Genomic DNA, 17,977 nt, shown 5'->3' on the forward strand with positions numbered 1-17,977 from the left:
GGGCCCCATTGGATGTACGAACATCTTGGATATTACGAAGACAATTAGGGCTGAAGTAGAGGATGCCACAACCACAAGCAGGCCTGTATTTGAGATGGAGACTGAGACAAAAGAAGCGTGGAGGTGCAAAGGGGACAACTTCGTGAAGTTCTTTGACCTATACTATATACAACATCCATCATCTACATTCTCCCGCCTTTTCTTTTTCTTGTACCATCTGGACGAGGAGCATGATGTGACGATGCCCTGCCGTGTAAGTATGAAGATTCGGCATTAGTAGCACCCTGTGGACTGATGTAGGTACTCATTACTGACAGCAACGTAGGCTGTGATCGATTCGGCCCCCCTTTACCGCACCCCGGTGGATCCGTGGAGGATGCCGTAGTGCGAGGCCCATGTGAAGCAAGAGAGGGCACTCTACTACTTCCACAACATCACCGAGGCGGCATTCTATCGACTCGTCAATCTAGATGACCTCGAGGACACCGAGCGGAAAGGATTTGGCCTCGTGCTGGCCACCCTCGTGATCGCGGCCAGAGAGGCCCACAGCGCCTGGTTTGTTTCCGAGCAAGAACTGAGCAGGCCACGAAGAGCGTGTAGGAATATCGATCGGCAACCGGGATAAACTCAAAAAGGGTCTCTGGATGATGAACTTCGCGATCGATACGATTGTTACTGAATGTTGTTTCCAAAATTTAAGAAACGCCATCACCAACATGACGATCACACAGCCTCTTGATGTGCTGGAAGGAAAGTTAAGGGGAACCAGGGAGGGCTATTTCTTGGTTACACAGGAAGGTATTTGAAATCCTAATATGTGTAACTCTAGTAGCACTTAACTGACAGTCTAGCAGTCGCAGATACTGTGTGATAATATACATCGACTGCTGGACTACCTACTTCAACAAGCGGTCGAGCATATGTCATGCTCCAGAAGCGTAAAAACCCTAATGCCCAAGCCGGTATGGATGTATATTTCCCCCGGGATCTCGAGGACCGCAGAAAGCACATTGTCGCAACCCTCGAAAGCACCAAGTAACTTCTGCACAACACACAACAATTACATTAGCACAGGCTCGATTCGATCCCACTGGGTGCTTCAGCTACTGTTGGGCTCCAATTTCGGGGATACTTCATTAAACTGAAGTACAGGCCCCTCTGTCTGTTTGCTCGCTTCAGTGGTGTACCTAGAGCCGGGTCCGGAGCAATGAGGGGCAAGACGTTCGACGCGTTTGTCGTCGTTGAATACATCGAGTACTGGGGATTTTGGCGTTCCCAACCACCTAGAAGTGGTACACAAATGTTTGCCATCAACACCAAGCTACTATCGTGCTTATAAATCTTGTTGTCCTTCTCTATTCTAGGCCTTGGAGCTGTATTAACAATGCCAATTTGCGTATTTAGGTCCTACAAGTAGGGTTAGGGTAGGGTCGCGATAGGGGTTGAAATCAGTATCGACAACAGTGACAGAGCTCTGAGCTCCCCCGTACGAGTCAAAGTAGCAAACATCTTTCTAAAAATCATCAACAAGTCAGCACCTTTCGTCCGGCTCTGACTGTGGAACTTCCTTAGCCTTTGCAAACTCGCTACATCAAAAACAGACGGAACCGATGGACGTCCCCGACAACTCTGCCTCTAGGGATCTCGTGATCGTTCGCGATCCTTTCTAGGATTATCTTTCTCTGGAAAACAATCCTTTTGCTGGTAGCTTGAGAATCTCCATCACCCCATTTACAGCCACGCCAAGATGAAGCAGTGCAAGGTTAGTACAAGGCTTCACAGTCTACCATCCACCTCCCATCAGACATGAATATGCTGACAATTGCGAATACAGGCTCTCATCGACGCGAATTCTTGCCTCGAATTCATGGATTGGTATGAAAGCGACTGGTGCACGAAGCACACACTTCAGCACAGAGTGTCCCACGACTTCTACAAGGACGTAGAGGCGGAATGGGACCACGTGAGGTGGAGCTCGCGAGAGGATGCGCAAAGTAAGCAGGATGAACTCTGCCTGCTCTCCGTCGCCATCGCAGCCAGAGAAGCCCACACCGACTGGTTTTACCAAAGCCAGCCCGACCCTGGCCATAAGAGCCGCGAGCGAGAACTGCGGTCGAAACGAGAGACGGTGAAATTAGAAGTCTACGCGATGGAACACGCCATCGTGACGAAAATGTCGAAACCTCTGATCCAAGAAACGATCAGACCTCACATCAAGCAAGTCTCGGCCAGCGACTTTCCTAATAGACCGGGAGGAGCAGACGCCAGTCTCTTGGAAGAAGAGATCATGTACCAGGACGAACGTCAGTGAACCCTGCTTCCACCTGTTAGTCATTTCGTCCGACTAACAGTTAATATACACAGTGAACAGGAAGAGAAATGAATTCATGAGCCAGGTCCTTGCAGAGTTGGATATCGTCGAGCTTCTCGACGTGAATAACACTAGCCCGACCAAGTTGCAGATGACGAAATTTGCTTTCGACCCCTACCCATTCCGCACAGACTGGTCCGCAGTGGACTAGAATGCCGTGCCCTCCTCTTTGTGTCAATACACATCGGGTGTAGAGGTCTATTAAGCAGCGTGGCTTTGCGTCTTCCGTCTTCCCTGACTTGGCTGGTATTGCTGGGATCCTGCGACTGGTCATTGCTTCCCTTCACGGAAAACGAAGATCCTACAAAGATGAGCATCGGGTGGATTTCTTGGAAATGGAGCTTTAGAGCAAGCATGGCTTGGAGGTTGCCATGCTGAATGGGTCTACTTCAGGATATATATAGACAGGGCATAGGAGGCAACTTCGTGTCAGCAGCCTTGGCTCTCTACGGCAATGAATACCGAAACGAAACGCAGATCATGGTTATTGGTGCTTGACTGGGTTACCGGTCAGCCTCAAACCATCCAGTATACGGCAATAAATTCGTATAGAGTACGATTGATAAATGAAGACACGTCAGACATCGAGGGGCGCTAAATATCAACCGTGCCACCACCACTACGTTGATGGTAACCAAGTTCGCGTGTAACTCGTTCTTTGTCCTTTTCTTGAAGTAGCTGAGCAGCACAAAGCTGGTGAAACTTGTTCATTAGCCTTGGGCTCGTGCCTCCCATCCCTTATGAAGGCCGAGTCGACAATCGTTGAGCAGGTAAACGACCAGGACTTCGACGATCTACCAGGGGGCGTGAAATCGCCCCAAAAAGTCATATGACCGCCCAAGAGATCGGTGAGAATCCCCTCATTCCCACAGCTCCTAGTTCTTGAAGTTCTAACAGGTCATAATCAAGAGCAAGAAAGATGGACTTCGGTTCCTCTCTATCGCCATTGTGGCCAGGACGGCTCACACCGACTGGTTCTACTCAGGGCAGCCCTGCCATGGACATAAGGCTCGTGAGCGGAAGCTTAGAGTAAATCGCAACTCGGTCCAAAGGGAGACGTACGCAACAAAGCATGTGATTGTCGCCAAAATGACAGCTCCGATGATACGGGAAACGATCAGGGATCGAATAAGCCAGATTCCAGTCGCCACCGTTGCTGAGGGAACTACACAAGAGAACCATGCTGCTTCTCAAGATATTAGTAAGAATAACACCATCTTCACGGATCCCTGCTCTGAAATAAGTAGCTAACAGGTCATGACCAGGTACACCAAAGTTTATGGTTAACCTTCTAGATGACCTCGATACGACGGAGCTACTGGACATCCTGAATACCAGTTGGTTCATGATGAAAACGACGCGATTCACGTACAACACATTTGTGGAATCACGCTTCCTCCGTCACTACGAGCCTCACTAGAGTCATCCATCACGGCAGACATGAGAGATTCACTCCATATATCATCATATGATATGGTGGCTAATCAGAAACAATGCCCACGGGGTTTATCCGTGCAGGAGTTCACAGCGTATCAGCAACTAATGTCATCTACTACCACCCCTCCCTCTTGCAAAGAGAGGGGCCACCTCCGGACTGGGATTGTGTTCCTTCATCTTTCTACAACGGTGCTTGAGATCTAGGGACGGAACTATTGCCCGAAGGAATTTCTGGTAGCATGGAGGTGGGCAGATGATGGTTGCGCAAGGCTATTGGACACGGAGATTTTGGGAGACGGGAGATTCGGGAGGAAAGAGGTCACCCTGGATCTGCTATGATATGACGCAGCCTCAACAACTTCATATGGGAGGCATACTAGGTAGCTCGATAATGATTGATCGTTGATCATGAAAACAGATTTGATGCCCATGGCTGTTGTCTGGACTACGGAGTGCTGTGAACAGGCCATCGTGCACCGGCCATCATCAGGTCACCAGTGCGCGATGGACATGCCCGAAGAGTAATCAATGCATGAATACCCCAAAACCCTTAGCAGGAATAGCATTAACAGCAGCTGAAGACATCAGAATGATAGAGATCCCGCGGTTACAAAGCTAGTATCGATATGACCGCATATCCAGCAGATATCGATCTTTAGCCTGTAAACCTCCATCTCCACAACTGCACAAAACAGGGCCCCTCCACATTCCTGACTCGAAATTGGAAAGACCTCAGGGTCAGATATGGTTGATAGAGGACTAGAATAGCAGGGGAACAAGCAGGAACAAGCAGCAAAACGGCTACCCCGTCGGCGTTGAAGCGGTGGAGTTAAGCGACGCTATTGCTGGAAGCACATCGTGATATTGAGACATGAACCTGCCAACATTTGATCCTTAATCTGGTCACACCCGCCACCCAGAGGCCTTTTCCTTTCGGACCCAAACTTCTTGGGCGTATGTATGGGCGGGGAGGACTGCGAGGGCGATCGTGCGGCGATACCCGTACGTCAAGTCAGCCTGGTAGCCCCATATTGGGCACACATACTGAGAGAGGCCCACAGTCGTCAAGCAGCAGCCAGGGACTACTGCCAGGGCCTCTTCTTCCCTTCCAATATCATTTCCTGCTCGCTCTTCATTCCTGCATCCCCCCTACTTTTCCTGTTTCCTCTTTGAGCTTCAAAGCCTGAAACCTTGTTAAGATTAACCAATACCAAAGTCGGAGGCCTATCCTCTGGGCGATCAGCTTGCCATGTGTCGACCATATTCGGAAGACCGGCCCAAGGCCAATGCATATCTATGAGTGCCGCCCAACACGCGCACAACAGGTGGGCTGCCTCTTCAGAAGATCAGCAGAGATAAACCAGCCTCCGCCGGTTTTGAGGGCTTCGTGAACCTGTCAGATGCTGGGCGGCCCAGCTTCGGCGCCATATTAGGGAACAGAGTGACGCCATAGAGGATTTGTCGAATGCCACGAGAACGCTCAGCAAGAGCATGGCACGATATCGCGCAGCATACAGCTACCATTGGCCGTCTTCTGAACGGGATCCGTTCAGCTGCGGATATGACGTCTCCTTATCGCAGAAGCAGAATCCAGTAATACTATTATCACAAGCCAATAGGAGACTATCTGTGCATGTTGACCTCACGCTCAAGGGGATTGGTAATGCCCCTCCTCCAGCTTTGGGCAGAGTGAACAAAATATGAGTGAGGGGTAACAGGATAAAAGGTCTTGGCATGCATTCCAGAATGAGATGAAACAGGATACCTAGCTCGACTGCCACCTCACCACGTTCCCCCTCGTGACTGCAACACCTCATCTTGTTTCGTCGTGGAGAACAGGAATCGGGGAAGCGCCGGGGAACGGAAGAGTCATCGTGACTGGAGGGGTAAGTCGCAGCGAAAGCCGATGTCGTCCATGCGCCACATTGTGGCTGAAGCAGGGGTTTTGAGAAAGATTTTGGGAGGGAGGTGGCTGGTGAAATCATCACAAGACCTGGCGGCCGTGCGGCTCGGCGGTATTACACCTTGTACAGGGATCAGGGGGAGGGCTTCGACCAGAGCTTCGATGGAATCTCATTCGTCGGGCAGAGCGAAGCTACTCCGGGGGGGTTGACAGCGGTTCTCAGGGGAAACGGCCAGGGCAGAAGCCAGGGCACAGGGTTCGCAGCGTCGCGTAGGGCGACTGCATGAGAGTCCAATGAGAGTCGGTGGGGATTGAGCGGTGTTTACGTGGAGCAATAGGACGGGCGATAACCTCGATAACCTCCACCGGCCGCCCTGGCGAGCCTAGGAATTGGCCAGTTCAGCCCCGAGCGCGCGGGCAGCGTATCAGAGCCCACCACAACACGCGATCCACCAGATGCAGACCGCTTCCTCGGAGCAAATCATTGAGTCAAACTGCAGCACCCCCGGACAATAGCATGGCATGATAGCACCGGTCTAAGCTTCCAAGGTATGTATGAAAATGCCATGTTTTTCGCGCCGAGATTCGACTGTGTTTCTCGTTTCCTCAGTCAATCTCTCAACACACTCTCTTTATCGAAACGAAACACCATACACACGCCCCAAGCCTAGATCACTTAGCTGTCGATAGAGGCTTGTGGCTATACCACCACCACCAACCACCAACATGGCGCCCAAGGTACCTTCCAAAGAGCGTCGCAGCAAGCAACAGCAACAGCCCGTTGTGGAGATCAACAGCAAAGGCGAACCTCTCTCCGAGGTGTCGTCGGCAAGCTCCCGGTCGCAACAGCGCAGCATGGAGCTGAGCAGCTTGAAGCGCATCATCAAGGAGGATCGGACAGACAAGGGCCGCGCCATCATCGCCGTCGTGAACTCCTCTGCGGTGCCCGAACTCGAGCGCAAGCTCCAGGGTTCCAAACTGAAATTCTGGCGTGGTGAGTATTCGTGACACCGTTCCTTGGTATTTACTGCAATACCAGGTTTGCTAACGAGTTACCATCAGGTAAAACCACCGTCAAGATCACGAGCCCGAAAGCGCTCCAGTCTACCATTGAGCAGGTGCAGTCGGACAAGAGCTCGCCCCGCCAACTCACGATCCTTGTGGGGCAGGATCTCGACACGATCGAGTTCAAGGTCGCCGCCTCCATGAAGAGCCTGAGCATCTTCCGGCACGAGGACCAAAGCCTGGGCCCGCCCGCGGGCACTCTGCTCATTGCGGGCTCCTCGACGTACGCCAAGACGCGCCTGGACCAGTGGCAGGCCAAGCAGCACCAAAGCCACGCCGTCTACCTCGGCCGCGGCGTCGGCATCCGGATCGAGACCGACGTGCTTAACGACCCGGCCTTCAATAACGGCGGGCCCATGAACCGCGACATGCAGGTGCAGCAGCCGGCGCCCGACCGGAAGCAGATGGTGCCGGTGGGCGGCGGCTGGGGCGACTCGTACACGCTGTCGCTGTCCAACTCGGACAAGAACGAGGTGTACGAGCTGTTCAACAGCCTGCACCACGTCCCGGACGAGGACCACCTGTGCTACGACGAGCGGGGCACGCAGCTGGCCATGCGCCCGGAGCGGCCCTGGTGGGAGCGCTGGGAGAAGCCCATCGGCCACATCATCGGCATCCTGACGGGCGCCAAGAACGCCCAGTCCATGCGCGCCACCGCCGGCGGCATGTTCGTCGAGTACCACTTCGGCGCCGCCGCCCTCAGCATCGGCGCCGCCGGCCTGCCTCAGGCCATCACCCTCGCCGCCGGCCCGGCCACCATGCTCGGCGTCGGCGCCGCCGCCGCCGCCTACTTCGTCCCCTGGGAGGCCGTCTTCCAGTGGCTCTGGGGCGTCGTCCGCAAGATGTTCCAGAGCTTCCTGGCCGTCTGGGAGCGGCTGATGCGCTGGGTGGCCTCGAAGCTGAGCGGGGCCACGGCCGCCGAGGGGAAGAACGGCAGTCACGCCATGCCCGCGATCCAATTTGGATAACCCGGGGTGGAAGGAAACAAGAGACACTTTTGGGGGTGCGTGGGTGGGTGCTCTTGAATTTTAAGGAATTATTTTTTCTTTTTCTTTTTCGAAAGAGAGCGGGAAGGTGCTGTGGCATACGGTGTTGGTGTGCCCCAGGGCTTGGAACCGTTCAAACCCAACAAATTGATAAGGACTGTATTTGGCTTGCCGGCAGCAACCCAGCAGCGTTGGTCACTCGTTGCTGTATCGTCTTTTCGTTTCTTTTACCACTCACTTGGCCATGGAAGCCAGACCATTGCATCAAACCATTGCATCAAACAAATAGAATAGCACATCTTGATAGAATTTCCCATGAACATGAATAACATGAATACCTGCATTTAGCTGCTTTGCGTTTCTATTGTAATTGAAGTGCTATAATCACCTGAGTTATACGTCTATTTAAAAGTCTTCGTTTTTGTACGGTACCTGTTATAGCATAAGTCTACACTTTCTCGCGAGGCTCAAGCTAAAGTATCTTACTAGCTTCTTAATTCGACGTCTTCAGAATATGAGTAGAACTGACCAAAAAGCTCTTTAGTTGAGGGCGATAGAACATGGTTTGGTCTGTTGGCGCATCAAATAAGCATTTCTGCGTGTTTCAGTACGATCGAGGGCCATCGCGATGATAGCTGCATGGCCGATTTAGTCCCCACCAACTCGAACGGCGGATGGGTGCTGTGCCCCACCACCATTCCAGCGCCTCTGCGCCTGTGACACACGGCCAACCAGTGATCCTCCGCCGGCAATCAATCGTGCGTCATGTTCCCAGCACCGAGGGATACACCACATTAACCGCAACACGCTTACACACCCACTCCTTCACCTTCTGCTGCAGTTGGCGATGACCCGATGAGCCGCCAAGAGCCTCCTTCTCGTGGTTTACTCCTCTGATCTTCAGCCCCAAACTCCGCCATTCTCGGAGGAATGACTGTATTTACGCTCGGCAGGGTAACACAGGCCTGGACCTTTACCCCCCTCCAACCTCTCCGTAGGGGGGCGGTGAAGGAATAGGCGGCAGGAAGCTAGACAGGAAGGAGATTGATTACCCGCATGTGCATACCTACGTATTTCTCTAGGCGAGACGGAAAAGAAAGTCGATCGACATGGGGGATGTGCTCGAAGCAGAAGGTCTGATGGCCGCCAGCACCAGTGCCGCCCAGCCTCCATCTCAGCCGGCACCTGCGACAAAGTCCAACAGCAACAACAGCAACAATGGCGGTTTGCTGACAAGCAGCAACATCATCGATCCCTCCGCCAATAACGGCAGCACCCGCGCCGACATCGACACCGCAGCATCAGCGACGCCGACCGAAGCTTCCCAGCAGCCGCCGCCCGTGCTAGCCGCAGAGCCCGTCTTCCCTCTGCTGCAGAACAACGCGAGTCAAGAGACGCTTTCGCAGACTGCGCCCGCCCAGAAGCGCAAAGCCGGCAATGCGGTACCCGACGACGACACGGACGAGGAGCCAGCCGTGGCCGAACCCTTCGTGCGCACGCGCAGCCCCGACGACCCCGCCGCCGCCCGACAAGAAGACACCCCTGCCGACGACGAGTACGACGGCCGTTCGTTGACGCGCCTCTTCTACAGGATGCACAAGTTCACCCTCTACGAGACGGCGAGCCGCTACTACATTGTGGGCGGCGACGTCACCGAGAAGCGCTACCGCATCCTCAAGGTCGACCGCAACACGCACGAGCCCGACTCGGAGCTCACCATCACCGATGACAAGATCATCTACAGCCAGAAGGAGATGAACGCCCTCCTCGACACCATCGACGACGGTAACAAGGGTACTGGAGGCATAAAACAGCGTTGTACTACTTGGGGTCTACTAGGCTTCATCAAGTTCACGGGCCCCTACTACATGTTGCTGATCACCAAGAAAAGCACTGTCGCCATGATTGGCGGACACTACGTCTACCAGGTCGACGGCACCGAGCTCATTCCCTTGACGCCGGCCAAGTTCAGGCCCGATGTGCGCAACACAGAAGAACCTCGCTTTCTGGCTATTCTCAACAACCTCGACCTGACGAGGTCTTTCTACTATAGCTACTCCTACGACATCACGCGTACATTGCAGCACAATATCTCCCGCGAGCGAACTGCGCTGGCAAACGACCAGCCGGGAACTATCAATGATGATTTCAATTCGATGTTTGTATGGAACAGCCACCTATTGCAGCCTGCTGAAGCAGCAATACCCGAACCCTTCGATTGGTGCCGTCCTATTATCCATGGCTACATAGATCAGGCTGCTTTGTCAATATACGGCCGCAGTGCCTACATCACCATTATTGCGCGACGGTCTCGTTATTTTGCTGGAGCCCGCTTTCTCAAGCGCGGCGCCAACGACCTGGGCTACGTCGCCAACGATGTCGAAACCGAACAGATCGTCTCCGAATCCCTCACCACCTCCTTCCACTCGCCCGGCCCCAAGTTGTTCGCGTCGCCCCAATTCACCTCGTATGTGCAGCACCGAGGCAGCATTCCGCTCTACTGGACGCAGGACAACATTGGCGTGACGCCCAAGCCGCCCATCGAGCTCAATCTTGTCGACCCTTTCTACACCGCGGCCGCCCAGCACTTCAACAACCTTTTCGAGCGCTACGGGTCGCCCATCTACGTCCTCAATCTCGTCAAGGCCCGCGAGCGCACGCCGCGCGAGAGCAAGCTGCTGGACGAGTTTACCAACTGTATCAATTACCTGAACCAGTTCCTGCCCGACGACAACAAGATCATATACAAGGCGTGGGACATGAGTCGGGCCGCCAAGAGTCGCGACCAGGATGTCATTGGCACGCTCGAAAGCATTGCCGAGTCTGTGGTGACCACGACAGGCTTCTTCCAGAATGGCGACGGTGATATCTCGCCTACCCATGTGCAGAACGGCGTTGCGCGCACCAATTGCATCGATTGCCTCGACCGAACCAACGCCGCCCAGTTTGTCATCGGAAAACGAGCGCTCGGCCACCAGCTACATGCGCTTGGGATTCTTGCCGACACGAGCATCGACTACGACACCGACGCTGTGAACTTGTTTACCCATATGTACCACGACCACGGCGACACCATCGCGGTCCAGTACGGCGGCTCCCAGCTCGTCAATACGATGGAGACATACCGCAAGATCAACCAGTGGACCTCGCACAGCCGCGACATGATTGAGAGCTTCAAGCGGTACTACAACAACTCCTTTATGGATAGTCAGCGTCAGGAAGCCTACAACCTCTTCCTCGGCAACTACAAGTTCGCTCTCGGCCAGCCTATGCTTTGGGACCTCGCGACCGACTACTACCTGCATCACTCCGATCCTCGCGCCTGGTCCAACCAGGTCCACCACGACTACATTCGCTGGTTCACCCCGCGCTTCCTCGAGCGCCGGAGCCTAGCCCCTTACACGCCACCCCCACTGCTAGTGTCATCTGCCGAAAATAGCGACGATGCCGATAACAGCAACAAGAAGAACAAGAAGAAGATGGCGATGATGAAGAAGCAGCCTGCCTCCTTCTTTGACGACTATTGGCTCGAATACTACCGGCCGTCGACCCTGTCTTCCTTCCTCAAGATGTTCCCCTACAAGATGAACAGCACGATCAAATACATACCCTTCAAGTCAACCCAAGAGGGCCGCTATGATCTCAGCCCCTTCCGAGTCCGCATCGAGGGCGGAGAAAGGGGCGGTGGCGGCAATACCAGCGGTGGTGGTCTGGGCGGGGATACTCTTCAGCCGAGTCCGCGGCAGAAGCAGCAGCAATTTCACCATCAGAGCAATACGAACAATTCACAACTCGTTCAGCATAGGAAGAATAATTCGGCCACGACCAAAAAGGAGGTGACGATCGTAGACCCGCAAGAGCGTTTACGGCGCCGCGGCGGCGACGAAGACATGGACGAGACGGAGTCGATCATGAGCGAGCGGACGGGCAACAGCAAAGGAATCTCTATTCAGCGCTGGCTACAGCCTAACGTGGCGGCCGACAACAACAAGAGTCCTGCGACGGCCATGCCCCACGGCATCATGAAGGAAACCAGACAGAGGAACTACTATAGCAGCAATGGAAACAACAACAGCCGAAGTAGCAACAACTACTACAGCAGCACCACCAACAACGGCGGCGGCGGAGGTGGAGGCGTGGGCCGGACCCTGGACGCGGCCGCTCGTAAGCAGACGCCCGCCGAGAAGTCGGCCCAGGCCCAGCTCATCTTCGCCAAGGTGGTGCACGAATCGCTGCACCCGTCGGTCAATGCGCAGGACATGGACGACTACGCGCGGTACATTTCGCACGCGCAGTCGCTGCCCCTGGTGGTCTCGTTCAACGAGGCGCCGGCCGACGTGGATGCGTCCGAGTACCGCGACTACCTGAACGGGAGCTGGCAGGTCGACGGGCTGTCGGCGTCGTGGGCTCACAGCAATACGGCTGCGGCCACTCATGATGCGTCGGCGTTTGCCATGGATGGGAGTGTTGGCGCTGCTGCGGCTGCTGCTGCTTCGCATGTCCCCGACTCCCTGTCGAGGAAGGAGCAGGATCTGGCGGCGTATTGGGATCTCTTGCGCGTGGGCGATAACCCGCTCACGGTCACGGAGGAGGACCTGCCCAAGAAGCGGTACAAGGCGTATCGGAAGTGGCTGCGCGGCAAGAGCTTGTTCAAGCAGCAGCCGCTGCCGAGCGAGAGCGGCATGGGGCTTAAGGTGCAGTCGCAGCAGTACGTTGATTGATTGCTTTATTGGTTCGAGGACATATACCTACCTACCTAGTTTACTGGGGATGATGTAGAATTATGATGTAGGCTCGTGAACAATGGTGCTAGCAGGGGCTCCTTCTTGATAAGGGGCGACACGAGGTCGTCGAGCAGGATGGCCGGTTGGTCTTGTTCCTGCTGCGAGTTGTTGTGGATGATGGAGGAGAGCATGGCGGCTGCTTTGGTCAGCTGCGCTTCGAGGTCCTCCTTTTTCGGCGCTGTGTTGTCCGATGTTGACCAGGTGTCTTCGTCGGCGATGTTTAGCCAGCATACTGTGAGGATCCGAATTATCTCGTTCTGGTAGCCGAGTATGCGGGGCCAGCAGCAGCGCAGGACGGCTTGGAGGAGATGGATGGAGGCCAGCAGAGACGGGGTGTGCTTGGTGCCGAAGGGGTTGGTCATGATTTCGGATATCATGGGAAGGATGTCCTGTACGTGCAAAGGAAGCCCCTTTTGTCAGTATTGCATTTTTGTCTTGAGGTAGAGGGCGTTTGCCCTGTATGCTTGATCGCAGATTGGCGTTTTTGTTTGCATGAGCTAGCGGGGTTTTCCACTTTATGGATGGAAAGAGGGAAAGAAAAGAAGGAAGAGAGACAGAGCGAGCGCGTACGTACCTTTAGATATTTCACACTCAATATACCCATTCCGTTCACAGCATAACTCAATTTGTCGCAGAATACGGCCGTGAGCTGTATATGGTTTTTCGCGTGAAAGTAGCCCCTCAGAATGCCTTCGCGAATGATGCGGTCAAGCAATTTCCTTTGCGGGTTCGTCAGTACATTCGTCGACTCCTCGCCCTCTGGCACGGCTGTGAGGCCAGCGAGCTGGAACAGGGCCGGGTACGCCGCGTCCAGGATGCGCCGGGACTCGTCCTCGGGCGTGATGTTAGGGAGGAAGTGTACGGCGGGGAAGACGGCGTCCTCGAAGACGGAGGCGAGGCCGACTTGGTCCATGAGGCCCGGCGGGCAGCCTGACCAGAAGGCGCCGAAGATGCCCATGGCCCGGATCTTGAGGGCGGTCTCGGACTCGTCTAGGAGGGTTAGGATGACGGGGGTGAACAGGTGCCAGGTCTTGGACAGAAGCGGTACTACTGCTGCCGCATCGCCGCCGGGTGCTTGTTTACTACTAGAGGGAGAAGTGGTGGTAGTAGAATTGGCGGCGTTGGTCACTGCCCATTCGAAGACGGTCACGGCGTACACGTGGGCGTACTTCCACGGCTTGGTGGCCCGGTCCTCCAGGACCGTCGAGGGCTGCTCCTCGACGAATGCGGCTTTGCGGCCGGAGGGGTTGACCGTGGCGGGGCGGGACTTGGAGAAGAGCGGGCGTAGGTGCTGGGTTAGGAGGGAGTCGGTAATGAACTCGGCCTTGCTCAGTGGTTTCTTTCCGGAAGCGGGTTCTTGGGCGAACTGAGACTCCAGAAGATGGCGGGATATATCTGCCGCGGCGTCGCTCGTCCAGGGGTCCTGGGGGTTGGTGTAGGCTACCGCGGAGAGCAGGGCTGAGGGGCTCAGTGGGAAAGGGTGGCGAGTGGTGAGGGTGCAGAGGATGCTCAGTCCAAGCTCTCCTTTGAACAGGAACTGGATTTGGGCGGCAGAATCGGCATCTAAGACCAGGGTCAGCATGTTATTTGATATCGAGAGCTTGTCTTAGAGAGGACGCATATGTACCGTCATGTTCGTCATCGTCATTTGATTCCGGCAAAACCGGGAGGATGCTGCGGCCGACATAGTCGCATATCTCTGTTAGCGATGAAGATATGTCCTCGGTCGACTCCTCTGGACCATCCTGTGGGTTGTCTAGACAAGCTTGTATGACGCGGAGAGACTTGACGGTATCCTACGATGAAAGGGTCAGCAACTTCATCGTTTGCTGGTCGGTCTGCTTTGACTTAGGTTCACTGACCGACAAGGACGACAATATGTCCAGACCTGCTGCAATATCATGGACATTCAGGCCAGAAGGAACGTCTAAGCAAGCTTAAAGTCAGCGTAGTTCACGAAAATGAGGCAAGGGGTCGGTCACGCACGCTCTGTAAGCTCCGGGCATGCGCGGGATGCTGGTGACCCAGTCGCATCGCAGCGCTTGACAGCCTCCAAAATCGGATCCATCATGTCTCGTCAATCAGAGCAAGCAGCTTGAGCGACAGACCAAGACTCCTTTACAAAAGCAAGAAGTAGCAGGGGCGACGGAATGATTAATGTTATAGAGAGCTCTACTTCTTGAGAAATCGCAGATACAGAACTCGACTCGTCTTGTTGCTTTGTGTGGTTTGGGGCGTGCTTGGGAGATTGTGGAGGCCAACGTCAAGTTACCTACTGAGTACGGCATTTCCAGGTGGGGCCGCATGAACAACTGAAAATCCAACGAGGACCATCAGCAAAACAGTCTCATCTGTTTATGCGACAATGATGATTTCAGAACAATAACGATATAGAATTCAAAGGCCTAGATCATATGTCTCGCATTGATGATACACGGTGTACTATTTATCTAGTTCGTCGGAAGTAGGATTTGTCAAAGTTGCACTCATCTTCAACATATCACCGTGAGAATAGCGCCAGAATGATTGGATTTCTGGGCAGCCAGAAATGAAATGTATTCCCAGCCAATCATAGTCTATGGGTATCGAGTAAGTGCTTTTTCGCCCTACCACCAAGACCGTCTAAAGTTCCATGTCGTAAGAATACCTGATCTAACCGTAAAAACGCATGAACGCACGACCAATAACGTGCTACAGTATCGGGATCCCGAGCTCCTCCGCCTTACCCCGTACCTCCTCAACAGCGCCCGCCGGGTCCGTCGCCTCCGGGTTCCGCAGCTGCCACGCCACGCAGACGTCGAGGGCCTGCGTCATCCACTTGCCAGGCTTCACTCCTAGCGCCTTTGCCAGCTGAGTCCCGTCAATGATGCGCTTGAGGAGCGGCGCCTCCATCACGTCGAGCTCCTGCAGGTGGTCCAGGAACATCTGCCACCCTTTCAGGAAGTCCTCTTCCACGTCTGTACCCCCTGTCGTGGCGCTAAGAACCTCCGAGGCCTGGACCAAGAACGCCGAGAGCACTTGCAGCCTCCACTGGCCTCCGCGGGCGTCCCACTGTCGGATGGCCATCCCGAACCGGTCTCGCTCGTTGATATATGCTTCCTTGTTGCAGACGGCGTTCTTCAGCTCCATGATCCAGGGTCGGTGCTTCTCGGCGGCCGTGATCACTTCGCACACCTTGTTTGGTGCCTTGATTCCCTCCCTCGCGGCTAGTGTGGCGGGAGGAGGGGGCTGCTTTCCCTTTGTGGGACCTGTTTGGCTGAAGGGCGCCCAAGGCACCACGGCTGCCAGCACCCAACTAAAGTAGGCCGCCTCTTTGGTGTGGACGAGCACATCGTAGATGGAACCCGGGGTTTGGGCTTCTCTCAGCCGGTCAAGACACTCGTACACTGTTCGCCAGTTGGAGATATCAGGCTGCGGTGCATCCTTCTTGGCCGGGTCCGTAAATACGGTATGGTAGAGCCCGAGCGTATTGATACGTTCCAGCGCGTCTTTGGGGTATTCGCCTGCCGAAACAAGTTAGTGTCCGAGGTATACAGCATGACAAACTGGGGTTTTACCTTTAAGCATTTTCTCTACCTCTACCCCCACCCTTTCGCGACTGATCTTGAGGTGCAGGGCCTCCATGACTTTGCTGTCGCCCATCACCTTCTCAGCAGCAGGGTCGATGGTGAATTGGAGCCGGCTGGCAAATCTTACCAGACGCAACACCCGAAGGGGGTCATCCATGAAGGTCTGGAAGGGTTCAAGCGGGGTCTTGATCAATTTGTTTGACATATCGGCGAGGCCACCAGTGAAATCTTCGACCTTGCCCGTGTTGAGATTGTAGAAGAGGGCATTCACTGTCGCATCACGGCGAAGTGCATCTTCCTCGGCGGTGCCAAACTCCACTTGGGGGTTTCGGCTGTCCTCGGTATAAGTCTCCTTGCGCAGATTGACGAAGTCCACGTCGAAGTCGAACAGCTTGATGGTCGTAGTCTCAAGATGCTTTGACTTCTCCGGGTTCGCGGCAATTTTGTGCAGGTTGCCGATGTCCGTGGGCGATACACCATGCTTCTCAACCATCTCCGGGATCTTGCACAGGGCCACGATCTCGGCACTGAAATGGGCGCCAGTCATAACATTGATGGCTGTATCAATGTCGTGGGATTGGATGCCCAGTAGCTTGTCTCGGACCCAGCCTCCCGCCCATCGCAGGACTACAGGGTCTCTGCCTTCCTGCGTCTCGTCCACATGGCGAGCTACTTCGAGAAGGAGAGCCTTGAGCCGCTCTTCTTGGGGCGTCAACTGGATGGTGGTAGTGGCCGCGGGTTCCGTCATCTTCCGCATCTGAGGCGGGCGGCTAGCGAAGTGTTCCTTTTCCGAAGCGTCTGACTTTCGCTTTGACATGAGGACACGTGATGAGAGATGCGAGAGAAAGGATGAGTGGCGTCGTCCAGAAATGGACAGAAACAGAGACTGGGTGGTTTGGTATCGCAATAAGGATGGCCTCATTGGCTTTTCTCAGATGACTCAGATCATTGGAGTCATGCAAACTGCGGTTGAGATGAGATCTAGAGCACCGAGATCTCAGGCAGTAATGATGATTGGATTGCCAAGGTATCAAAATGAGGGTCGAAGAACAGAATTGTATGCGCTGCTCTTTAGGTATGAATGTGATCTGGCTTGCACGACTGCCTTCGTTCTACCGTTGAGTCGATGCGCCTTCCATTTCAAGCTTCAATTCGTAGGTAGGTAGACACTAAACAGCAGCTGGCCCAAGCTGGCCAGAGACCGAGTGAAGTCATTGCCAACTGCCACCAGACCAATCAAGGCTCCTTCCGCCCCAAGAAAAAAAGCCAGCCCCGCCCCCACCCGAAATCGTCTCCCACCAGACCATCTGCAAAATAAGCTTGAAGTCACTAAAGTTGTAAGCATACTGTAAATGCGCCTGGAGGATGCGTCGATGCCGGGTCTCATTTAGCAAGCAGGGTCGTGGAAGCTCGCCATGCCCAAACATCTCGTCGCGATCTTGAATCGGGATCATGATGGGGTAGCCGAAGTTCATTGCTTGCTCTCAACATCAAGCGTTTTTCTGGGTCCTTTCCCTCGCACTGCACCAAGCTGCCAGGGAGAAGAATGACAAATTTTGACGCTTGACCACCCCAATCGATGAAGCCAACCGCATCTGTTCTCTCTCGTTCAAAGACTGGAGCTATCACGGCATCATCGAACATTTGGTATTACAAGCCCAGCCGGTGGGCTGTGCACGTTTGGATGGCTTAGATCCTAGTCTCTCAACTTGTCAGATACCAAGCTCAGTGCCAACTAGCGGAAAGAGGTCGATTGGAGTTGCTCGTTCTGCTGTTGCACCCTGTCTGTTTCATGCTTTCCCAGCAGCGACCCCTGTCAGAAGGGGTAACACGAGGGAACATGTTCGACAATCTTTATCGTC

At 54.4% G+C, this 17,977-nt stretch overlaps 7 protein-coding genes across 7 annotated transcripts; 5 read left to right on the forward strand and 2 right to left on the reverse strand.

Moving 5' to 3' along the window:
* Nucleotides 1-241: 241 nt before the first annotated feature.
* PG985_003840 (uncharacterized protein) lies at nt 242-625 on the forward strand (the record flags this gene model as incomplete). The annotated part of the gene is made up of 2 exons (XM_066823609.1): nt 242-253; nt 386-625. 2 exons carry the CDS (start codon nt 242-244, stop codon nt 623-625), a joined length of 252 nt encoding a protein of 83 aa, XP_066686769.1.
* Nucleotides 626-1,747: 1,122 nt separating this feature from the next.
* On the forward strand, nt 1,748-2,311 carry PG985_003841 (uncharacterized protein; the record flags this gene model as incomplete). The annotated part of the gene is made up of 2 exons (XM_066823610.1): nt 1,748-1,762; nt 1,835-2,311. The coding sequence occupies 2 exons, from the start codon at nt 1,748-1,750 to the stop codon at nt 2,309-2,311; spliced, it is 492 nt and encodes a 163-aa protein (XP_066686770.1).
* Nucleotides 2,312-3,111: 800 nt separating this feature from the next.
* Nucleotides 3,112-3,791, forward strand: PG985_003842 (uncharacterized protein; the record flags this gene model as incomplete). Its single annotated transcript, XM_066823611.1, has 3 exons — nt 3,112-3,141; nt 3,269-3,572; nt 3,637-3,791. 3 exons carry the CDS (start codon nt 3,112-3,114, stop codon nt 3,789-3,791), a joined length of 489 nt encoding a protein of 162 aa, XP_066686771.1.
* Nucleotides 3,792-6,437: 2,646 nt separating this feature from the next.
* Nucleotides 6,438-7,744, forward strand: PG985_003843 (uncharacterized protein; the record flags this gene model as incomplete). Its single annotated transcript, XM_066823612.1, has 2 exons — nt 6,438-6,705; nt 6,774-7,744. 2 exons carry the CDS (start codon nt 6,438-6,440, stop codon nt 7,742-7,744), a joined length of 1,239 nt encoding a protein of 412 aa, XP_066686772.1.
* Nucleotides 7,745-8,871: 1,127 nt separating this feature from the next.
* PG985_003844 (polyphosphoinositide phosphatase) lies at nt 8,872-12,483 on the forward strand (the record flags this gene model as incomplete). The annotated part of the gene is made up of 1 exon (XM_066823613.1): nt 8,872-12,483. One exon carries the CDS (start codon nt 8,872-8,874, stop codon nt 12,481-12,483), a length of 3,612 nt encoding a protein of 1,203 aa, XP_066686773.1.
* A 35-nt stretch (nt 12,484-12,518) lies between these two features.
* Nucleotides 12,519-14,128, reverse strand: PG985_003845 (poly polymerase protein; the record flags this gene model as incomplete). The annotated part of the gene is made up of 2 exons (XM_066823614.1): nt 12,519-12,935; nt 13,121-14,128. The coding sequence occupies 2 exons, from the start codon at nt 14,126-14,128 to the stop codon at nt 12,519-12,521; spliced, it is 1,425 nt and encodes a 474-aa protein (XP_066686774.1).
* Nucleotides 14,129-15,237: 1,109 nt separating this feature from the next.
* PG985_003846 (poly A polymerase head domain-containing protein) lies at nt 15,238-16,932 on the reverse strand (the record flags this gene model as incomplete). Its single annotated transcript, XM_066823615.1, has 2 exons — nt 15,238-16,049; nt 16,104-16,932. 2 exons carry the CDS (start codon nt 16,930-16,932, stop codon nt 15,238-15,240), a joined length of 1,641 nt encoding a protein of 546 aa, XP_066686775.1.
* Between the last annotated feature and the right edge of the window lie 1,045 nt (nt 16,933-17,977).

This window comes from Apiospora marii (assembly GCF_038362585.1).
Source record: "Apiospora marii strain CBS 49790 chromosome Unknown utg000003l_segment0_segment0, whole genome shotgun sequence".
In the NCBI taxonomy this organism is placed as follows: Eukaryota; Fungi; Ascomycota; class Sordariomycetes; order Amphisphaeriales; family Apiosporaceae; genus Apiospora; species Apiospora marii.